The following is a 23,271-nucleotide window of genomic DNA, read 5'->3' on the forward strand; positions in this document are numbered from 1 at the left end:
CATACTGTAGAGAAAGAATTTCAGAGAAGATGTTAGCCCTAATGTGACTGAAGGAATGGTGGCTGCCACCACATTTAATGCATCTCACCAAACCTCCTGGCTACATTTATATGGAGAAGATACCTGAATAGTACTGCCTTGACTGCTGTAACTCACAAGGTGTTTGGGAAGGTGTTTGATGGGACAAACACTCAAGTAGTAACCTGAACGAACAACAAACGGATGGCCAAGATCATCTAAAGAAAGCTATATAATGTAAGAGATTCTCCAGAGAGAAAGGATCAAAAAATCGATAGAGAAAATACTGTAGTAACAAAAATTGAAATTACATCCCAGTTTAAAAGAAATATACATAAGGACCATTTTCCTTGGATTATGTGGATGAAGGGTTTCTTTCCACAAAGCTTGTTTTTTTCTTTACTTTCTTATTATTTTCGATTCATTGTGTGTGTTGTTGGATCCATTGAAATCTAGTTTTTAAGTTCACTCTCTACAAATTCGTTGTATTAGACTCTTTGGACTATTCTTCATCCATCTTTTGGGTTTAGAAACCAAAACCTGCCCTTACATGGACAATCATTTGACAATTTGTTTTTGAAAATTTGAAACTATAAACACCAAGTCGAAGAATGAAAACTTTTTAAAGGCCAAAATAAGTATATTAGATAAATTAAAAAAAAAAAAAAAGTTTTTATGTTCCTCGGTTCCTCCTCCTACGGTCCTACTTATATATAAAGTCACCATCCGATCCGAAGTTCAAACCGACCTATAAAAAGGTCATTCTATAACTATTCCCTTTATTACATATGTAATTCCGGCCTCTTTCACATTCTATTCCCTTCGCTTTCTAGTTTCTTCTTCACCTTCACCGCACCAAACTCCTCTCTCTCTTTCCCAACAAAAGAAAATTGTTCAGTTCGCATATCCGAGGAATTCAACAAACCCTAGCTCTCTCACTGAAAAGACACAAGAACAAAAACAACAAACAACATTTGCTCTCTTCTCTGTCTCCCAGCGATCATCACCAACAACAGGTTCGTCAAGAACCCAAAAAAAAAAAAAAAGGCTTGATAAGAATCTAGGGCTTTGGGAATTGCATTTTTAATCCCTAATAAAGATTTGAAATTGAATAAGCTTCACTCAAATTAAAAATTATTATTATTATTATTATTATTATTATTATTATTATTTTTAAATTTTCAGTGTAAATATATAGTGTGAAAAATATCTGGTTCATGAACGTTTTTAATTTTTGAACTTTTTTCCCATCTGTTGATTTTGATTGATTGCTTTCGTGTAGTATTGCTGCTGTTTGTTGTTTTATATGTTATTGTTTTGATTCAAATAGGTTGTTGTCATGTAGGTTAATTGGTATTGCCATAAAGATGTCCTCTTCGATTGCAAGTACTATTGCCACACCACCCCAATTGGCACCAGGTATTTATATGGGTATTCATGAATTTGATTTTAGTTTATTAGCTGCTATTGTAAGAGTATCTATGCCCTTTGATTGCCGAGTTCTGCTGACTCTAGAAAATAGAGTTGTTTATTGATCATAACAAATTGAAATGGAAATATGAGTTTTTTTTAATTAGATCATGTGGTTTTGAGCAAGTAAATTGGACATGTTATCAGTTTGTTATTAGGTGGGGTATGTGGTAGTTTAACAATATGTTTTGCTAAGGAATAGTAAAATTGGTTTTAGCCCACTTGAAGTTGTCTAAGAATAGGGACTTGAGAAATAATGCAAAACAATGATGCAGTTTGGTCGAAGAGATTATTTAGATTTTGATACTTACAAATGCTGCTTTACTTTTTTATGCATTGAAAATGAAGGGTCTGCGCGGATTTTGATTTTGGTGATGCTACTTGACTGTTTATCTTTTCTGTATACAGTGAGAACATATGGCCTGCGCGTGGAGGGAATTAAGCAAACTGGATCTGATCTAGGGAGGGTTTGCATGCAGTTTCAACCTTTAGATTATAGAAGGGGACGTTTTCAGATTGCTAATTCTGGAGCCAGTCTTTCACATTTTGATAGAAGAACGCCCATCATGCGTTCCATTGGAATGTCTGTAATATGTGCTGCTGCCTCGGTATGTTTGTTTCTGCGTATCTCCTGTTCTTTGTATATGCGTTTCATGTCTTTATATTGCTAGACGTAATTCTTTTATTGGCGTCTCCTGCATGTTGATGGAAACCTATAGATTGCTATTTGCCAAAGAGGTCTAGGTCAGATGTAATTCTTTTGTTGGTGTCTCTTGTATGTTGATGGTAACCTATGGCTTACTATTTGCCAATGATGTCTAGCTCAGTGACACCTCCTCTTTTTATAAGAGCAAGGTGGAGGGGAATTTGTGGATTCAAGACCCACTAGGGGTGTATGTTACATACCGATTATAAAAAAAACCTTTTCACTACTCTTTTGCTGCAATGCGGAAGTGAGTGTTTTTGTAAGTGATTTTTAAGAGTATTGTTACATCTATACTGAGATTTCAACCTTCTTATTATGTTGTTGGTTAGAATCTAACCTTTTGAATTAGGTGATTTATTGTCTGTGACAGCCTTAAAAGTTAGAATTGCTGCAGCAAGCTCATGGTGAAAGCTTTTCAGGACTAGATGTGGGTGCTATTTTCTGTAAATTTTTTGTAATAAGTTGGATTGAGTATTAGTCTTAGTATTCAAACAAAGAGCTGGCTAAGAACCCAGTTAATTAACTATCTGATTTAGGAACCATACACTGATGCATGGACATTATTTTACTTTAGAATTTAAGCTACTGTATTTTTCTATTTGCAATCCGGTTGTATATGAATCCTAAATGTTCTGTTCACACACACTTTGTTTGCAGAATGCGAGATGTGCTGGTGCTACTGCGGAGCAAACCCAGACTGTTACAAAGAAGTCTCCAACAATTGCTTCTATTCCTGGTAATTGCTATTTCTCAATGTTATTTATTATCAAACTGCATGTGGTTTGCACAATGCATTCTGTCCCTAGCCAGAAACCACTAAATATTTCCTTAGGTTGTAGGTATGTGAAGTTAGCTTTGTTAATTTGAGAGGGTGGCTTTCACAGAGAAAAAATCATGTGCATTTTGATTACTTTACCCTGCATCTAGTTCAATTCTCATTCCCAGTGTGGTCTCCTTTTCCATTTGCTATAGTAAAGTTGTGGTAATTGTGTGTGATATGTTCCTTTGATTTTTCAACTTTATGGCTCCAGTATAAGTTCTAGGATCTCCAATATAAATATGTGGGCATGTATTGAACTGTGCTTGTATGGCATTATTTAGTTAACTTTGCACTACCAAAGTGCATGTGGTTTGCACAATGCATTCTGTACCTAGCCAGACCACTAAATATTGCTTTAGCTTGTAGGTATGTGAAGTTAGCTTTGTTATTTCGAGAGGGTGGCTTCACAGGGAAAAAATTATGTGCATTTTGATTACTATACCTTGCATCTAGTTCAATTCTCATTCTCGGTGTGGTTTCCTTTTCCATTTTCTATAGTATAGTTGTGGTAATTTTGTGTGATGTTCCTTTTGATTTTTCTACTTTACGGCTCCAGTATAAGTTCTAGGATCTCCAATATAAATATGTGGGCTTGTATTGAACTGTGCTTGTATGTCATTATTTAGTCAACTTTGCACTGGATATGTTTTATTGAAATTTTAAGGAAATAGTTTATAGAAATCCTTGTCCCAGACAGTGCCAATAAGGAGCTCTCATTATGCAGGAATATTTCTAATAGCCGTGTAGAAATACATGAAGTTACCAATAAAAAGGAGATTCATATAAAATATTCTACTAATGCATCTCAAGTTAAATACTTACCAAAAGGAAAAAAAAGAAGGCCAAGTTAAAAATTTGGATGGTTAATATTTTCTGCCTTGTGGATTGCCAGAAGGATGCTGCAAAATGCAGAGAGACCAGTTTTTTCTTGAATAATATTGTTGTTTAATTTTTTTTTTTTTTTTTTTTAAGTGTCTATGGGAATAACTGTTCTACAAATGAATTAGAACTGTATTCTCTTTACTTTTGTGTAATCCTTTTTCATGAGTTTTTGATTTCTTATGTTTATTTAGAAGTTCATCTGCAGTTATTACAAACAATGCAACTCTACTTTGGTCAAGAATTCTGATTTTCCTCTTGAATTTTATTGGATCATTTCAAGTAGCATAATAGTAAAATGAAATTTCAGGCAAGGAGATGTCACCAAGACTTGATGATGGTGGCACTGGTTTTCCTCCATATGATCGTGGTGGCGGTGGTGGCGGCGGCGGTGGTGGAGACATTCCATCAGGTGGATGGATCCTCTTTGGTTTTCTTGGTGTCCTTGACTTTCTGAAGGATAAAGAAATCAAGTGGCGTAATCAGGATGATAGGTGAAGATGAGTAAGGATTCTCATTAATATAAAATAGGGACAGTTTGCTTACATTTGTAGTATAGACTATATAGATTTATTTGTGCTGCTAATTCTTTTTCCATTGATGAATAAATCGTAATACTTGGAAAAGGTCAACTTTGAGTTGTGGTTCATTAGCATATGGCTTGTGGACTCGGGCAGGAGATATTCTTGACACTACATTTTGTTTTTTATTTTTAATTTAGCATGCACTTTCTAAGCAATGTTGCATCTTCCCTATCATGCTCAGTTTAAATTCTCTGCTGTACAAAGTTGTGACCATTGCTTATCTAAATAATATATAAAGCTTGTATCAAACTAAACGAAGATCTTAAAACCAGTGTCAACGTCACTGTTTTAAGTAGGGTTAATGATTATTTGATTTTCTCTCTCTTAGTTGGGCTTTTCTTTAAACAATTTAGGACAAATTTTAGTTACAAAATTGGTTGTAACCTTAAGTTACGACATTGTTCAATATCTTTTTATTGAAGGTGAATTTTGACAAATCCACCATTGAATTATATCTTCTTCTTATATTCTTTATGCTTGCAAAATTTTTAGAAAATTAAAGATCAATAGCTATATTATCAATAAATTGTTTAAATTGCAAGTTTTTATAGTTTAAAATTATATGTAAATTATAAGCTTATAGATCATATAGTTATCTGTTGACACAAAATTTGACATGTGTATTAAGAGCATAAAGAACATATAATTCAACAGTTAAAATTTTAAAATATGTGGTAATGTCTATTTTATTGAATAAGGTTGTAATTTTAGGTTACAACCAATTTTGTAGTTAAATTTTGTTCAACATTTTATACCTACACTAATTGTCTACAGATTGAAGTGAATTAAGTTCAAAGTTCACTTCTGATAAAATCACTCCCAAATGGATAGACAATTAAAAGAAATCATGAACTATCAAAACGGACTTGTTATGCAAAGGTTAAATGGGTTTGAAGTTAAGAGATTTATTTTTTATTATTATTTTAAAATTCATTAGGATTTGAACCTTAATGTCCTCGACTTCTTTTTATAAGGACAAAATTTATTTACAATATTTTAGGTACTGTTTCCTATCTTCTCCTTTTAATATTTTGTCATGTGGCCACTTAATTAAAAAATACACTTCGATCTCATGAAGGAAAAGTCACATGGTAAAATTTTAAAATGAGAACCTAAGGAATAGCACCTAAGTACTATATATATAACTTGCCCTTATTATAAATACTAAGAGATTAACCGTGGTGGCTCTATGAATTTTTCTCAGGGAGTTCTTTAAGAAGCATAAATTATACAATCTAATAAAAAAAAAAATTCATATATTGACGACAACAATAATAAAAAAATACACAAATATATAAAGTTTACAATTATCTTCTACGAGTTTTTATTTTTTGAAATCGTTGCATGATAGTCTTATTATCAATGATACAAGTTATATTTCTTTTAATATACACAACCAAGCAATCATTTATCCATTTAATGTAGAACAAATTACGGAGCAAAATTTAATTTTATTGGTAAAAAAAAAATGACGATGTTTTCAAAATTTTTTTTGAAGAGTAAACAAATAAAAAATTTTAAATTATTATATATATATAAAAAAAAAAAAAAAAATCAGGTTAGACTATCATGGCCTTAAGGCGGCACCATCCCCTAGAGATACAACTAATTGAGTTACAAGACTTTAGTTGAAAGCTAAACTTATGGAATTAGACATAATTAGATGTAGGACCAAATTTAATTAGTTGAGCCTACCCTTTCTAGTATGACGCATAAACAATTAAAATCTGACTCGGTTGTATATGGAAATATCCGCCTTTTTTACACTATTATTTTGTTTACTTTTCATAAATTCAATAATTTCTCAATCTTATACGTCACACAAGATCAAATTGCAAAACCCACTCATTACTCCGGAAAGAAAATCCATCCACAGAGAATAGAATTGTTGCCAAAATTGACAGTTCTTCTGACCCTCGCGACACAGAAACGTCTTACACACGCAAGCACATGAAGGTCACATACACGGCCAAACTTTAGGACTTCATTGTGGGACTAAAACTCTACGTGGAGAAACGTAAGAGTTGCACTAGCCACTAGCACGCGACACCTATCCAAATCAAGTCGATTTTCAGAGCACTTGTTATCTTTGGATTATTTTGGTCCTATCAACTCTCAAAGTCTCGAGGGAGGGAGCGAGAACCCTAGAATTTAGATAGTTCCAAGCTGCTCCAACTTTTTTGACTTTAAGATAGATGGGAACGTGTGACCCCACGGGTTCTCAATGAAAAAGAAAAAAAGGATTTTGCTGCACCATCACAAATTAAATTATAAATTGACATTTCAACATGCCGTAGATTTGGGTGAAAATAGGTGTCATTAGAGTTGTCCTGTGTGTTTGTTTGGAGGTGAAAAATAGTGGATGAAAATTTCTGGAGAGAAAATAAGAAGGTAAATTTTTTGGAGTGTGTTTGGTTGGATGAAGAAGAAGGAAAATAAATGGTAGGATTCCGGTGTTTTCTCTCCGGACCCACAAAAAAGTTTTTTCTCCAAAATAAAGACAAAACTGAAGGGAGTAATTGGACATCATTTTTGGACAAAAATGCCCATGTATAGTTGCACATGGGCTTGTCCATGTTACTCTTCTTCATTTTTTTTTTTCTTTTTCTATCTTCCTGGATGTTGCCTCTCTCTCTCTCTCTCTCTCTTTTTGGGCAGGCTTCCTACACATCCAGTGCTCATATATATATATATATATATATATATATTTTCTTTTGTGTTTTTTTGTTTTTGTTTTTTCTTAGATGTGATTTTTTTTAGACATGATTTTATTTTTTAATAAATTTAGGTGATTGATTTTTTTTTTTGGTTGTTTATTCCTTTTTTGGTTTTAGTATGGCATCATTTTTTATACAAACTCACTTTTTTATCCTCTCATTTTTCCATCCTTCCACCATTTTCTATCCTCATACTTTTCCACCCCTCCAACCAAACGGACCCTTAACTTCATGATATTTCCTGACTTTCAGGTTGTTATTGTGTTCTCTGAGAGTACACATTGTTAGGGTACTTTTTTTTTTACACCTAGTTTTATTTGAGTATCACCTATTTATTTTCAAATACCACTAATAAGTTATTGGGTTTTCCCAAATATTTTTTGCTCTATTATTATGTTAATCACAAATATTTCATATCTCATTATCTAAATTAGGTTATGATATAAACTATTATAAAAAGTCCCAAAACTCATATTTTATCCAATTTTATTATCATTATTTAGCTAAGCCCAAAACCGGCCCTATGAATCCAATACACACATCCTATTTTATTTAAAGCCCAAGAATACTTATACTTGGCAATATTTGAAAAACCCATGATTCGAGTCCATGACAAAACAATTTTATCAATGGAATTTAAATTCATGATCGAAGCCCATGATTTAAACCCATGGTAATTTATTTATCCAAAACCCAATTCACATTAACAATATCAAAGCCTAATTTTCATTGGCAACATCAAAACTCAATTTTCATTGGCAACATCAAAGCCCAATTCTCATTGGCAATATCAAAGCCCAGTTCTCGCTGACAATATCAAAAGCCCAGTTCCCACTGGCAATATCTAAAACCCAATTTTCATTGGCACTATTTTACCAAAAAGCCCAAGATTATTAACGCGTGGAAAAGAAAAAATATCATGGTATTATTATTGCTTAAATATTACTATAGCAAAAAACCATGGCAATCGCCTTATAAAAGCTCATTGGGAGTTATCCTAAAGATTATGTTCTCATATTATAAACCCATGAAATACATGGTCATCATTTGCATCACAACATCCATAAACACTCATGGTAAATATTCAAACCCACAAGCTCATCATTTAAGTTATAATGCGATTATTAGAAAACATGAACATTATTTACAATATGGAATTCATCATAGTAAATGTCATTTACAAAGGTATTTTGAAACTTGTCCTATTGTTTCAAACATTACAACTAATTGCCCAAAGGCCCATTGCAAGTATCTATGAAAACCCAAAAAATGTTTACTAATAAAAGTCCATGAGGAATGAAAACCCATGGCAAACATGTGTTGTTAATATCCATTTTGTAGGATGCACACAACCCAACCCAAAGGAACCAGCCCATGTGAGCAAGCCCAATCCAAAAGACCCTAGCAAAAGGCAGAGGATTGAAAGTGGACAAACCAACCCTTGTTCATCCCTGACCAAAGTACAGCTATAAGAGAACCAAGTCTTTGAAGATGAACTAGGGGCTGTCTTATTAGCTTTCTGTCACCCTCTACCTGACGTGAACAGTGCTCGAGGGCTGTGATATCGGCTGAAGTCTAAAGGATGATGGGACTCCAACTTCTTCCTCAAGATTGTACTTCCAACGGAATGGGAGCTGAAACTAAGTTATTCAAACCTGAACAAATTGATGCTATAAATGTCAAAAACGTTCAAGACATGATTCATATGCCAAGCCCATGAATCCTAAAGGGGAAAAATTGGGAATATGTGGTTTGGAGGGTATAAAGGGATCTCCAGCAAAACCCCCTGAAGTGGATTTAGAGTTTGACATCTAGCTTGGGGTGTTGAATTTTACTTATTGGGGTCTCAATCTCAGTTGCAGCATTAAGATTCATTCTTGATACACGCCTTAATCCCATTGGTTAAGCTCAGCCCTAGAAATCCTGGCATTGAATGCAAAGCACTCCAAAATCCCATCATGTGTCATATATTACCTAAAGAAGTAAGACAGCCCCTAAAGAAAATCTCCTACTTCTGACCAAAAATCCTAGGAAGATTAACCTTGATTCACTATCTCTGATTAGTCCTACATTTTTTGGATACTTGTTAATCAATACTTCTCTAAAGCTCCATTATAAAAAGATAAGCACCTCAGCCCACAAGGGGGGATAGCTACTCCCTCTGAAACTTTTTGATTTGTTTGCCATTTTGCTTGTAATTCAGCTCTCCTCAAGCCCACAACTCATTTCCCTTAACCCACACTCACCTAGCCTCAGACATTCCTTTCCTTTTTTGCATAATCACAGCCCATAAATGCCTCTCAATTAGTCACAAACAGCCCACTACTCACTAAAGCTTTAACCTCAGTATTAACTCCATCCCACTCACTCAAAACAGCCCACATTACCTCATTCATGCCTTATGCACACATACTCACCAAAATCTTAGTTTAATACTTGCTGCATTGAGTTGAGATCTCTCTCTCCCTTCATACCATGCCAAATAACTCCTTTTTCACCACTATGTGTTGAGGGGAAAATTTTGATGTTTCCAAATAGAATATGGGATAGTCAAGCCAAAACTCGACGATGGGCCCTTGAAATAAAACCCAAAGGCTTTCAGTGTTGTGTAAATTCGCCCAAGCAAAAGATAGAGGCTGCATCCTAACAAGAAAACAACAATAAACACGTTACTGTTGTTAGTTTGTTATATTATTAGTCCTTTTATAACATCATAGTTCAAATTAGTCTTCTAGCGGTACGGTATTATCTCCAGCAGTAGGGTAATTCCAGGTTAATAAGTGTGTTTACATGGTAAAAATCATATGTTTTCCTTATTATTATTATTAAGTCAACATAAGGGAAAACTTACATAGTATTCAAAACATTATGGCCTTCATAATAATAATAATTAATAAGGATTAAAGGCTTCATAGTTATAAATAAAAGAGGAAAAATAGGATGGAATGAAGGAAGAAAAAGATCCCTTGCTTAGTGCAGTAAGTATTTAGCTAAGATTTTGGTGAGTGTGTACTTATAAGGCATGAATGAGATGAATGTGAGCTTTTTTTGAGTGAGATGGGATTATTGCTAAGATTAAGGCTTTTTGTGAGTGGTGGGCTGTTTATGACTAGTTGAGAGACATTTATGGGCCATGATTGTGTGAAGGGGGGAAAAGAGTATCTGAGATTAGATGAGTGTGGGCTAAAGATGATGAGTGGTGAGCTTGAGGGAAGCTAAACCAAGAGCAAAATAGCAAACAAACCCAGAGTTTCAGAGAGGGTAGCTGTCCTTCTGTGAGCTGAGGTGTGTATGTTTTTATAATGGAGTTTTAGAGAAGCATTAATTAACAAGAATCCAAAAAATGTATGACTAATTAGAGGTGGTGAATCAAGGTTAATCTTCCTGCGATTTTTGGTTAGAAGTAGGAGATTTACTTTAGGGGCTGCCTTGCTTCTTTGGGTAATGATGGGATTTTAGAGTGTCTTGCATTAAATGCCAAGATTTCTGGGGCTGAGCTTAATCAATGTGATTAAGGCATGTATCAAGAGTGAATCTTAATGCTCAACTGAAATTCAAGCCCTCTAAGAAGTAAGATTTAACACTCCAAACTAGGTGTCAAACTCTAAGTCCACTTTAGGGGGTTCCACTAGAGATCCATTATGCCCTCCAAATCACATGTTCCCAATTTTTCTACTTTAGGATTCATGGGCTTGGCACATGAATCATGTCTTGAACGTTTTTAACATTTGTAACATCAATTTGTTGAGTTTTGGATAATTTGGTTTCAACTCCCCTTCCGCTGGAGATACAGTCTTGAGGAAGATAATGGAGTTCCATCATCCTTCAGATTTCAGCTGATATGACAGCTCTTGGGCACTGTTCACGTCAAGTAGAGGGTGGTAGAAAACTGATGAGACAGCCCCTAGTTCATCCTCAAAGGCTTGGTTTTCTTTTAGGGGTCTCTAGTTATTTTTTGGTTAGGGATGAACAAGGGCTGGTTGCCCACTTTCAAGCCTCTTGCTGGGGACCTTTTTGGGCTAGCACTTTGCTCCATTTCAACACTTTTAGTTGGGCCACATGACCCTTTCTTTGCTTGGGCTTGTTCCCTACTTCATGAGATTCTTGGGCCTACAAAATGGGCATTAAAGACATGCTTTGCCATGAGTTTTTACTCCTCATGGGCTTTAGTTGTTAGTAGAAATAAAATGAATTCATGAGCTTTAATAAATATTTATGATATATTTTAGGTATTAATTTCCATGGGCTTTAAATAATAACTTGTATAGTTTCTCATAATTTTTGCCATGGATTACTTTGTAAATGATATTTTCTTTGGGGCTTTTTAAATAATGACCTCCAATATTTTTCTTGAGAATAATATTTACCATGGGTTTTAAATAAATATGGTAACAACCACTATAATGGAATAATATGATGTTCTCATGAGTTTCTCTAATGGATGTGTAGGATGAATAATTACCATGAGTTTTGATAATAAATATTATAAATGTTGTGGTGTAAGACAGATAGTGAACATGAGTTTATAATATGAAATAATAAATGTCATGGGTCTAATAATCATAACTTTCCATGAGCTTTTATAAGATGATCACCATGGGTTTTGAGAGTAGATAATTCATAAATTTTGTGAGCTTGTAATATTATAGTAATAGGTTTAAGAATCTAAAGTATTGTTCATTATTGGACTTTTAAGTGAAATAATTATAATATAGTATTTTGCCAAGTATAGATAACCTTGGACTTTCGATAAAATAGTGCCAAGTAGTTAGCTTGAGATTTTAATAGTGCCAACGTAAGTTAGGCTTTTGATATTGCCAATGAGAATTGGTCTTTGATATTACCAATGAGAATTGGGTTTTAAATATTGCCAACGAGAACTGGGTTTTGATATTACCAATGAGAATTGGGTTTTGATGTTGCCAATAAGAATTAGATTTTAAATATTGCCAGCAAGAATTGGGTTTTGATATTGCCAATGAGAATTGGGTTTTAAATATTGCCAATGAGAACTGGGCTTTGATATTACCAATGAGAATTGGGTTTTGATGTTACCAATGAAAATTGAGTTTTAAATATTGCCAGTAAGAACTGGGCTTTGATATTGCTAATGAGAATTAAGCTTTGATATTGTTAATGTGAATTGGGTTTTGGATAAATAAATTGCCATGAGTTTAAACCAGGGGCTTTGATTATGGATTTAAATTCTATTGATAAAATTGTTTTGCCATGGATTTGAACCATGAGCTTTTCAAATATTGTCAAGCATAAGTATTCTTGGGTTTAAATAGAATATGATGTGTGTATTGGGTTCATAGGGCTGGTTTTGGGCTTAGCTAAATAATGATATTAAAATTGGATAAAATATGAATTTTTGGGCTTTTTGTGATAATTTATATCATAACCCGATTTAAGCAATGAGATATGAAACATTTATTATTAAAATAATAATAGAGCAAAAAATATTTGGAAAAACCCAATAACTTATTAGTGGTATTTGAAAATAAATAGGTGGTACTCAAATAAAATTAGGTGTAGAAAAAAGTACCCTAACACTATGCAGCCACTAATATTTACTTATTGTTTTACTATGGGAGGCTATAACGTATTTGAGACTTTTTGGAATTTTTTCTTCATATTAATGTAATGATGGTTGAGTATTGTGGACCTTATTGAACAAAATACACAAGAATTTCTTAAAATTAATACTTTATTAAATTTATTTAGTAATTGAATATAAGTTACCCTACCGTTGGAGGACTAATTTGAACTATGATGCTGTAAAAGGACTAATAATATAACAAACTAACAACAGTAACATATTTATTGGGCTTTATTGTTGTCTTTTTGTTAGGATGTAGCCTCTATCTCTTGCTTGGGTGGGTTTACACAACACCAAAAGCCTTTGGGCTTTATTTCAAGAGCCCATCGTCGAGTTTCGGCTTGGCTACTCCATATTCTATTTGGGAACATCAAAATTTTTCCCTCAACACACATTAATTTTCTCTGACTTTCAATTCTTTCATTTTACCTCACATGAATTCTTATTATCATTATCACTACCGTCATGACAATTGCCACCAATAGTATTTTCTATTTTTGCCATTGTCATTACCATCATTATCGCCTCACCACCAACATCATTGTTCCTATATCACCACATCATACAATTTTCAATGTAATTGCCACACTAGACTATCTGTAATGCTATTGTTACAACTATTACTGCTATTGCCACCGTTACCTACCTCTATCACGACCACCATCACCTCTCTACTGCCACTGCCATTGCCACCACTCTTACTATCACTGCATTGTCATCATTGCCACCACTCTTACTATCACTGCATTGTCATCATTTTATTATCTTTTATGTGTTTGATTAATATTTTTTAAATGTGAACTATATTTTTCTTACTTCTATTGTAATGTGCTATATTTGCCTAATATACAGGTCATAAAAAAAAAAAAAAAAATTGCCTAATATACAACTAAATTGTATAAGTTTCAAAATTATTATTAAAATTTCTCATCTCTTAAGGAATAAAGAGATTATCATGATAATCAAAACTGATCACAAAATTACAATGTTATCTAAACCAAAATTAAGATGAAACCAAAAGAGTAAAAGATAGATTTTGTGGGAGGGGTGAGATCTGAGCACACAATAGGGCCCAAGGGATGGAAGGGCCCATCTACGCTTAGGTTCTAACCCAGCCCATGGATGAGAGTTTGAGGAGGAAGGACGAGGAGGCCAACTCCCCAAGGAGCCTAATGAGCAAGCCCACCTCGAGAAGTGTTGACCAAGCCACTTGAACCAAAGGACAGGATACTGAGGAAGACAGTAGAAACGTGCAGGTAAAGAAGAGGGGAAATATCCAAGTAAAGTAGCCATCACCTCCGCATTCAATGCACTGTACCAACTCAACTGACCATATTAATGAAAGAATGACTCATGAACAGTAATCTTATAGCTTACAACACACTTTACCACCTCTAGCAGAGCCTTGATGGGACAAGCATCCAAACTAAGGCTTTTGGCTGTACAAGTGGAAGGCTCAAATGCAATTTGATGGACTATATAAGGAAAGGAAACCCCTCCAAATAGGGGGATGAAAAATTGAGAAGAGAACATAAAAACTGTGTAGAATCATCCTGTATTAAGGACTTGAAACTTTTTATAAACGTTTGCTCCTCGACCAAACCCGAGGTAGTATTATTTCTAGATTTAGTTCCTCTTTTTATCATTCATTCTACCCTTTCTCCATTAACTTGGCAATTGGACCATAAAAGTGCATTAAAATTGACCTCGGAAGCCTACACTCTAACAAATTAAATGCAGTGGACCTTTTAAACCTAACTCTATTATTCTAAGTGGGCTTAGCCTTTTTTGGGTTTGTACAACTTTATAATAATTTATTACTCAAAAAATTGGTGGGAATGTTCAAATTCATAGTCATGTAGATTGTGTTTTGATATAAACTCAAATTCTTATTTATAAAATAAAAAAAACTAAGTATTAACCCAAACCAAAATTCAACTGAATCTGAGAGAGAGAGAGAGAGAGAGAGAGAGGACTTTGTGATGGGAAATTAAAAAATTAAAATACCAAAACAGATATTTAAAATAAAATAAAAACTCATCAACCTTAATTAGAGTTATAAAAAAGAACAAAAATCTAGTGAGAGAGAGAGAGAGAGAGAGAGCTTATAGTTTTTGTGTAGGAAAAATATGGATTGAATGAGAGAAATAATATCAAATTTATACATAATAAAAGGGAAAAAAGAAGAGTCAATATATAAGAAAGAGAAAATGATGAAAGAAGTGTAACCACCAAAAGAGAAACAAAATTAGAAAAAGAGAGAGTATTAACTTTTTTTTGCCGTGGACAACTTGGAAAGAATAGGGGAGAGAGAGATAGAAATGAAGTAAGAAGAAATTTATATGAAAATTAAGATGGAAGAGGTAGGGTGGAAGTAGATGAAATGTTGAACAAAGTAAAAATGTAGAATTTAAGAAGATATGAAGGAAAAAAAAAAAAATTAAAAATCTCTAATGAGAATCAAATGAAAATTTTAAAAAGATAGTGATTGGAGAGAGGAGCTTATGGATGAGGCTTCAATGCTTGAGTAGTGGTGGGAAAGGTGTTCAAAGTTAGCAAGCTGGTGGATGAGCTTATGGATGTTAGGGATGTCCAATGCAGTGGCGAGACAAATGCGTGTGAAGAGAGGGTGACCCGTTGGCGTTGGGTCTGGTAGTGCTGTGGTAGCTGGGGTTGGTGGTGCAGCTGCAGCCATTTTGAGTGTTTTTTTTTTTTTTTGGTTCATTCTTCTTGGTGTGGGAAAGTGAGAAAGTTGAGGTTTTTAGTTTCTGCACTTATACTTAATCTTTGAGAATCTAAAGTTATACTACTTGAGTTTGGTTTAAATGCAAACAGGAGGAAAGAAATTTCTCGAGTAAAAAATGGAAGAGTTTTTTCTAACTTGCACCATTGTTACCATCAGTCATTGTCATCATTGCTCACCACTACCATAGTCATTGTTATGAAATATTAGTGCCTTTTTCGTGCGAACCAAATGACAAAACATGTTTCGAGATATGGAATTAGCACCAGCTTCATTCTTCATGAAATATCAGTGCATTTTCGTGAGAACCAAATGACACAACATGTTTCAAGCACTGGAATTAGCACCAGCACCATGCTTACATATAATATTAGTACCTTTTCATGCGAACCAAATAACATGATATGTTTTCAAGAACATTTTTAGAGTTGCAAGCAATTATAGAAAAGCAAATGATTTTTTCCAAAAAAAAAAAGCTTTTCCACAAAGTTGAGAGATTTTTGAAGTTTCCAGGGGATTCCCCTCCCCCTATAAAATAGATAATGATATTTCTTGTGAGTTACCTCGAATTGGGCTTTTGAGGGTAAAATTGCATTGGGTGCCCTGACCTTATTAAGCACCTATTGTTAGCCTGCTCTACAATAGCCGATTCAAATGTTTTGCTGCGTGACAATGAATGTAACTATAGTTAAAATGTGTTGCTCTCGGAAATGTCTTCCTCCTCTTCCCAATGATTCCACGAAATCTAAAAGTAAGCCTCATCCAGACTACTGAAGATGGTTTTATTTTATTTGATACTATGAACGAATAGATGGAAAGAAAAATCCTCTCTTCCTCAATACGAAGTGATTTATCCCACTATTTTTAAAAGGAAAAGATCAGCCATGGAGGAGTGCTTGCCAATTTCAAAAGAAAAATTTGAAACAACCAACCTAAACACACAAAACACCAGATATATTGTTTCACGCAACAAACACCAAAGACAGTAAATTTGAGAACTAAGGATAGCATTGAAATTACTTGTTAAAAACATCAGGGAATCAGGTGAGTCACAAACAAAACCCACACCAGATACAGCTCATCTTTGTCATACATTCTAATCCACTTTTCAATTTCATTTCTTGAAATCTAAAAAAACCCACAAAGTACTAAAACCCCACAAAAAGAAAACACATCAATTAAATGAATTAAATAGCAGGATTGGCATAAGCTTGGAGAGCCTCACCAGTGAGCCTACAAATCCTCCATTCTTGCAAGACATTAGCACCCATTTCCTCATAGAACTTAATAGCATTCACATTCCAATCAAGCACCACCCACTCCACTCTCCCATACCCCATCTTCACAGCTTGAGCAGCCACAGCTGAGAGTAGCATCTTCCCAAACCCTTTCCTCCTATAACACTCCCTCACAAACAAGTCCTCCACATAAAACCCTGGTTTCCCCAAGAACGTCGAGTAGTTTGGAAAAAACAAAACAAACCCACCAACCACAACGTCAAAGCCACAATCTTTATCGTTGGATTTGAAGGTTTCGCTTTCTGGGTCATCGATGGGGAGGTCGAGAGTGGTGGTCTGAGTAATGGGGGAGAAGAAGAGAGGAGGAGATGGAGAAGGTGGAAACGGGGCTTGGGAGAGTTCGAGGATGAAGATGGTGAAGGATTGGAAAGGTGGGGAAGTGAAGAGCGTGGAGGAGAGGGAGGCTTCGGTGGCGGAGAAGAGGTGGGTGAGGCGTTCGAAGACGGCCATTTGGTGGATGAGTTTGTGGATGTGGGGGATGTCCGATGGGGTGGCGAGGCGGACACGAGAGAAAAGAGGGTGGCCTGTTGGTGTTGGGTTTGGTAGTGCGGTGGCTGCTGGGGTTGGTGCTGGTGGTGGTGCGGCGGCTGCCATTGGATTTTGTGAAAATTAATGTCGGTTTGGAAAGGGTTCTGGTTTTTACGGTTCTACAGTGTGTGGCAGTTTGGGAGTAAAAAGAGATGAGATGAATGATGACAGTCTGAATTTTAGGAGTTTTGTTGGGGTTGGACACGTGGGGTTTGAGCAAGATGTAAACATTACAGTGCTAAGATATATGAACAAGAATGCCATTTAAGATTTAAGCCCAAATCTAAGGATTTGTTGTTTTTGGGCCTCATTATGGGAACTATATATAGCTTCTTGGGTTCAAGTCTCTCACCCAATACTTTTGAGACCACCCTGAAATGATTTCTTTTTATAATTACCCATACTCAATGTTAGGACAAAATTGAGGTGTTATTCCTTAAGTTTTCATTTTAAAATTTAGCCTATAGATTTTTTTTATAGGATGGAAATGCACTTTTAGTTAAATATAGTCACATGACTAAATTTTAAGAGAATGATTTATATAACAGCAACTTAATACTGTACCTAAGTTTTGTCCCAATGTTTTAGGACAGGAGGGCTTTAACTCATGGGTTCAAGGGTCAAGGCAATGGAAAAGCATTCATCTTTGTCTGTGAACCATCTTTCGAGTCTTAGAATGAAGAAATGTGCGTTTTATTGTATGGTTTAAGGTTGTTTAATTCAATTGACTCCGCCGAGTTGCAGAAAAACTAGATCAACAAGCCCATTTACCTTTTGGTCAAGGATCTAAGCACATTGAATGCAAGAGATACCCTATTCTATACTTTTCTGTATGAGAGAAACCTTCAAGCTAATACAAACTACACTGCTGTCAAAATCGATAACAATAACGTATCCTTTGAAATGATATAAACTGTTGGAAAGGATTCTTATTCATTAACTACAAGAAAACAACTGGTGTTTCATTAAAGTGTAAGACTCGTGTACATTGTCAATAGATACCCAAGCGGAAAATGCCATGCATAGAGCATTTGCGAATTGCGATTACTCTTAAAAATAAGAACAGGTAACTTAATTTAACCCCAAAAAAAAAAAGGAAAAAAAAATCTTTAACAAAACAAACAACAGTTAGGTTCAACGAAAATTATTTATAACTTAGATATCTTATCTGTAATACTGTTGTATAATTCTTTCACAGTATCCTTCCAGCTAAATCTTCAAGCATCAGATTCAAGGTCTCAACAGAACCAGTCTTCACTTCCTTGTTACAAGCAGCAAGGTATTCTTCAAAAGTTCCCTGGTTCTCTAAACCATATGAGAAAATCTGCAAGCAGGTGTAGATTATTACACCTACTACAACATGCTACCACCACCCCTTTCTCACATGATTTGAGACAAAATGTTTTCACAGACCTGGCAACTAAAGATCATGGCAAGACCACGCCTGAATCACAGCTGAAGAGGTAGCAGAATACTTCACAGGAATCACAGCTGAACTTGCAATACTATTTATATCAGGAGAGAACTTCACTGAGTCTCAATCAGGCTTAAAACTGCCAGTTTCATGACTTTCCAGATCCTCATCTGTTTTGTTTGTGTCCGAATCATTTGTTTTTTTTGTGTCTGAATTCCTCTTTACCATACTTGAATCTGCTAAACGAAGCATTTACAGAAGGAAGAGATTGCCAAAGGGGTTCTGCCACCAATAAAGGTAAAGCCACACACACACACACACACATACAGACATGACTACGATCTCAAGCAAATATATATAATCTAATTCAATCAGGAAAATAAGTAACTTTGCAAGATATTAATCTAAAACACATAAATGAAACAAGGAAACTTAGCTGTACTAGCAATGACAGAAAGAAGCTCTAGTACAGACAGACAGAGTATTCTGGTCAATATAAGGACTTTCAACATTCCTGAAGTGCTCAACTCTACTATATTTTCCTATTAAAAAAAAAAAAAAAAAAAACCCTTGATTATATTTTCTATAATCGTTTTGGCCTCCTAGGCTTCAAACAACCTTGGTCACCATTCTAGTAAATGTTTTGTTAATGCAGCGGTCAAATGAGTACTGTGAACTTACTACATGAGCATAGGTCAACACATAGCTAGTGTCATTGATGTCAAGTAAAAAGTTTCATTGGCATGGGGGTGACATGAAACCTGAGAACAACATCCATAATTCATCCACTTCACCAAAAGTTCAAGCAGCAATTGAGTTTATACTGTGCACTGCTAATAATTAATTTAAAAAAAAAAGTATACACGGATTAAAAATATGGATTTGAACTACCACATGTTATAAAATTTGTATTTTCTGAATACACAGAGAATCCCATGACCATTAGATACCGGAAAAATTTTTAAAAAGGGATATGAATCAACCTGTAAGTTGGGGACATAAGCTCAGGTTAGTCTTCTAGTGCTCAACTCAATCATGATCCTTTTGTGGATTCAGGCTCTTTTCTCCTGATGCTGTCCAGTGAATGATCTTGAATGCATTGTACAGTAGTAGTGTTGTTTTTCCTTTAAAATATCAAAATTATCTGATGCAAAACATTGCCACTTTGTTTGGCACACAAACCAAAACAAAACTGTCAATACTCTTTGATACAATCTTAGTTTGCCTTCTTTCCCGCCTATCCCAGGGAAAATTAAAGAATTTCCTATTGGCATAGTTCCATGCTAGATTTTCAGCACAACCCCAATGTTAGAGATTAGGCACATAACCATACTCATGCATACGCACAGTCAATGAATTTAAAGTTACATAAATAAGGTTGGTTTCAGGATGGGTCATATCACGTGTAATAAAAGTACGCACACCATTCTTGAGCTCAATCCAACTACACCCTGGTGCCTTTTTCACATTTTGTTGCCTCATTGCCTGTCTAATATCTAATACATCTTCATATCGACCGCTTACTCCATAAATATTTGACATTAGTACATAATTTCCACAATGCTCTGGTTCAAGTTTAAGAACCTGTCGTACAACAACGTCAGCAAGATCAGCATTACCATGGAGCCGACATGCTGCTAACAAAGTCCTCCATACCACTGGATTGGCCTCGATAGGCATTGATTTTGCCAATTCATAAGCATCCTCAAGCTGCCCAGCTCGACCGAGCATGTCAATCACACAGGCATAATGCTCAATAGTTGGATCCACACCATATTTTGACTTCATCCGCGTCAATAACTCACGCCCATGTCTCACAAGGCCTGCATGGCTGCATGCAGACAATACCCCAATAAATGTGACAGCATCAGGCTTAATTTGTGCCTCACACATACGAGAAAACACATCCAAAGCCTCATCACCATGACCTTGCATGCCATAACCCATGATCATGATGTTCCATGAGGCCACATCTTTATTTCTCATCTTACAAAAAACTGAATGAGCATCTCTCATACTGCCACATTTTGCATACATGTCCATAATAGCATTGTTCACTAGCACATCATCAGTATCTTTATGATTGCCATCCTTCCCCAACCCATTGACTATCATATACCCATGAATCTGTCTTCCATGCATCAGTGCAACCAGATTAGAGCAAGCAGGAAGGACTGCTGTGATAGTAACCAAATCAGGCTTAACTCCAGCACCTAACATCCTATCAAAAAGTCTTAAAGTAACACCATAATCTCCGCATTGTCCATGAACAGATATGATTGAATTCCATGAAAATATATCTTTCTCATTTATCGTCTCAAAAATTTCCAAAGCATCTCCAATATGCATGCATTTCCCATACATATCAATCAAGGCATTGGAAACTGCAACACCTGAAACATACCCCATTTTCATCGCAAACCCATGAATTGCTCTCCCATTGTTAAACTCCTCCATCAAAGCCAAAACCGATAACACCCCGGTAACCGTAAATCTATTAGGAACAACCCCTTCTTTACCCATTCTCTTGAAAACCTCCAAAACCTCATCCAACCTCCCAATTTGTGCATACCCATTAACCAGCGCATTCCAAAGCGCAACATCCCTCACAGGCAATTTCTCAAACACCTCCTGTGCCTCTACAATCAACCCAAATTTCAAATAGGTGTTAACCAAAGCACTGCCAATAAACACATCCAACTCCAACCCAAGTTTAAACAACAGCCCATGAATCTTCCTAACCTCCAAAACCTCCACAATATCACAACAAGCTTTGATCACACAAGGAAAAGTAAACTTGTCTGGCCTAACATCCAACACCCTCATACGCTTATAAAACTCAAACCCATCTTCCGCAAGCCCATTTAACACAAACCCAGAAATGATTGCGTTATAGGCAAACACATTGCAATGATGGGCTTGGTGATTGAACACCAAAACAGCATCTTCCATTCGGTTGCATTTTGAGTACATGTTGATAAGGCTTGTGGTGGATACAGGAGAGTTAAGAAAGGCATTGGTGAGCATGTAAGAGTGGAGTTCTTTGCCTTTGCTGAGATTCTTGTGGTGGGCACAGCCTTGTAAAGAGGCAACGCAGGTGGAAAGGCTGTAACTTGAGTCATCAGAAAGTTTGGCATTGGATTTAGAAGATGAGGAAGAGAAGTGAAGAGACAAGCAACAAGGTTTGTGGATTCTTGATACGCATAAGACGGTCCGTAGATTCATTTAAAGAAAATCTAAGCTCTCTTTTTGTGTCATTCTAGTGGCTGCTTTCACTTTCACACAATCATATGTATGTGAATGAAATGAAACACTATATATATGTTGAATTTCATGAAATACCATAATCATCACGTTTGAGTATAAATCAATTTTTAATTAACCTTAGTTTCTCTATTAGTTTCAAGTTGCTTGAAGTGATTCTCTAACTTCCAAGACTAGGGCTTGAGATCCAAAAATGCCTAATTTAATAGGATTTTTGGGGAAATGAGCGAGTTAATTAATAAGAATGAGAGAATCTTAAGTGATTAAGGGCTTGTTTAGTACATGTGTTTAAACACATGTTTTCAGTTTTTAAACAACATTACACGTATTTTTACACTTTTTCACCCACATATATTTACAAAAAATACAAACAACATTACTAAAACAACGTTACCAAACGGCCGCTAAGTTCCTAAATGATTAAGTCAAATTATTAAGCCCAAGTTACAAAGACCAAGTTATCAAGCCTAATTGAACTAAACTGATTTAAGGTAATTATTAATGTAGGGGTAAAGGCCCAAATGCCCAAAATCAAATAATGGACCTTGGGCCCATACGAGATGATCAACCACGTCCAAGGAGAGGATGTAGATGCCAAAAGAGGTCTCAGTCCAATTCTTGTGGGCATGAAGTCACTTAAAGGGCAGTTCGAGGAGAAATATCTCCTCGGACGTGACGAGTATGGCTCAACATGCACTCTGCCTACTTAAAGGACCCACCCCAACGAACATTAGTAAGAAGGACGAGTCCTACAGACCCGTGGCAAAGAAGGAAATGTAAGATGTCAAAGGAGAGGCTGCAACTACCACATTAAATGCGTTGCAGCTACTTTTTTGGCCGTATTAATGTGGAGAAAACCTGTGAACAGTGCTGCCTTAACTACCACAACTCACAGAAAGATGAAGGGGGTGTCCGATGGGACAAGCACTCAAGTGGGAGTCTAGATAATCAACAAGTGTAAGGCTATGATGGATTCAAGGAGACTATATAAGAAAGGGAGTCCTCATGAGGAAGGGCACGACAAGAAAAAGAGAGGAACAGAAAAATAACTGGAAACTTAAAGCAAGAACCAGCAAATATCTATCTCATCTCCTCGGACTGAGAATATATGAACATTAACAGGATTTTCTTGTGTCCAAGTGTTGTGTAGCCCAACCTTAGCCACTATCTATTTCGCTAAGGCCTGATTTTGTAGCCCACTCTCTACAAATTCATTGTTTTTGTGTCC

General features: G+C 35.5%; 3 protein-coding genes across 3 annotated transcripts; 1 reads left to right on the top strand and 2 right to left on the bottom strand.

The window, feature by feature from the left end:
- The first annotated feature begins 753 nt into the window (after positions 1-753).
- Positions 754-4,651, top strand: LOC115957376 (protein YELLOW LEAF 1, choloroplastic-like). The gene is made up of 5 exons (XM_031075604.1): positions 754-1,034; positions 1,364-1,437; positions 1,897-2,096; positions 2,852-2,930; positions 4,204-4,651. Exons 2-5 carry the CDS (start codon positions 1,386-1,388, stop codon positions 4,389-4,391), a joined length of 519 nt encoding a protein of 172 aa, XP_030931464.1. The 5' UTR covers positions 754-1,034; positions 1,364-1,385; the 3' UTR covers positions 4,392-4,651.
- An 11,878-nt stretch (positions 4,652-16,529) lies between these two features.
- Positions 16,530-17,718, bottom strand: LOC115956062 (probable acetyltransferase NATA1-like). Its single transcript, XM_031074526.1, has one exon. The coding sequence runs from the start codon at positions 17,429-17,431 to the stop codon at positions 16,727-16,729; it is 705 nt and encodes a 234-aa protein (XP_030930386.1). The 5' UTR covers positions 17,432-17,718; the 3' UTR covers positions 16,530-16,726.
- Positions 17,719-19,924: 2,206 nt separating this feature from the next.
- Positions 19,925-22,307, bottom strand: LOC115954645 (pentatricopeptide repeat-containing protein At3g14730-like). Its single transcript, XM_031072556.1, has one exon. The coding sequence runs from the start codon at positions 22,002-22,004 to the stop codon at positions 20,088-20,090; it is 1,917 nt and encodes a 638-aa protein (XP_030928416.1). The 5' UTR covers positions 22,005-22,307; the 3' UTR covers positions 19,925-20,087.
- Positions 22,308-23,271: the final 964 nt, after the last annotated feature.

The sequence above is a fragment of the Quercus lobata genome, chromosome 8 (genome assembly GCF_001633185.2).
Source record: "Quercus lobata isolate SW786 chromosome 8, ValleyOak3.0 Primary Assembly, whole genome shotgun sequence".
In the NCBI taxonomy this organism is placed as follows: Eukaryota; Viridiplantae; Streptophyta; class Magnoliopsida; order Fagales; family Fagaceae; genus Quercus; species Quercus lobata.

What these genes read in the sequence shown, in the direction of transcription:
- LOC115957376 (XM_031075604.1), top strand. Translation starts at nt 1,386, where the DNA reads ATGTCCTCTTCGATTGCAAGTACTATTGCCACACCACCCCAATTGGCA. An exon ending in TAATATGTGCTGCTGCCTCG is followed by an intron (nt 2,097 to 2,851) that starts GTATGTTTGTTT and finishes CTTTGTTTGCAG; the next exon opens with AATGCGAGATGTGCTGGTGC. An exon ending in AACAATTGCTTCTATTCCTG is followed by an intron (nt 2,931 to 4,203) that starts GTAATTGCTATT and finishes ATGAAATTTCAG; the next exon opens with GCAAGGAGATGTCACCAAGA.
- LOC115956062 (XM_031074526.1), bottom strand. Translation starts at nt 17,431, where the DNA reads ATGGCAGCCGCCGCACCACCACCAGCACCAACCCCAGCAGCCACCGCA.
- LOC115954645 (XM_031072556.1), bottom strand. Translation starts at nt 22,004, where the DNA reads ATGAATCTACGGACCGTCTTATGCGTATCAAGAATCCACAAACCTTGT.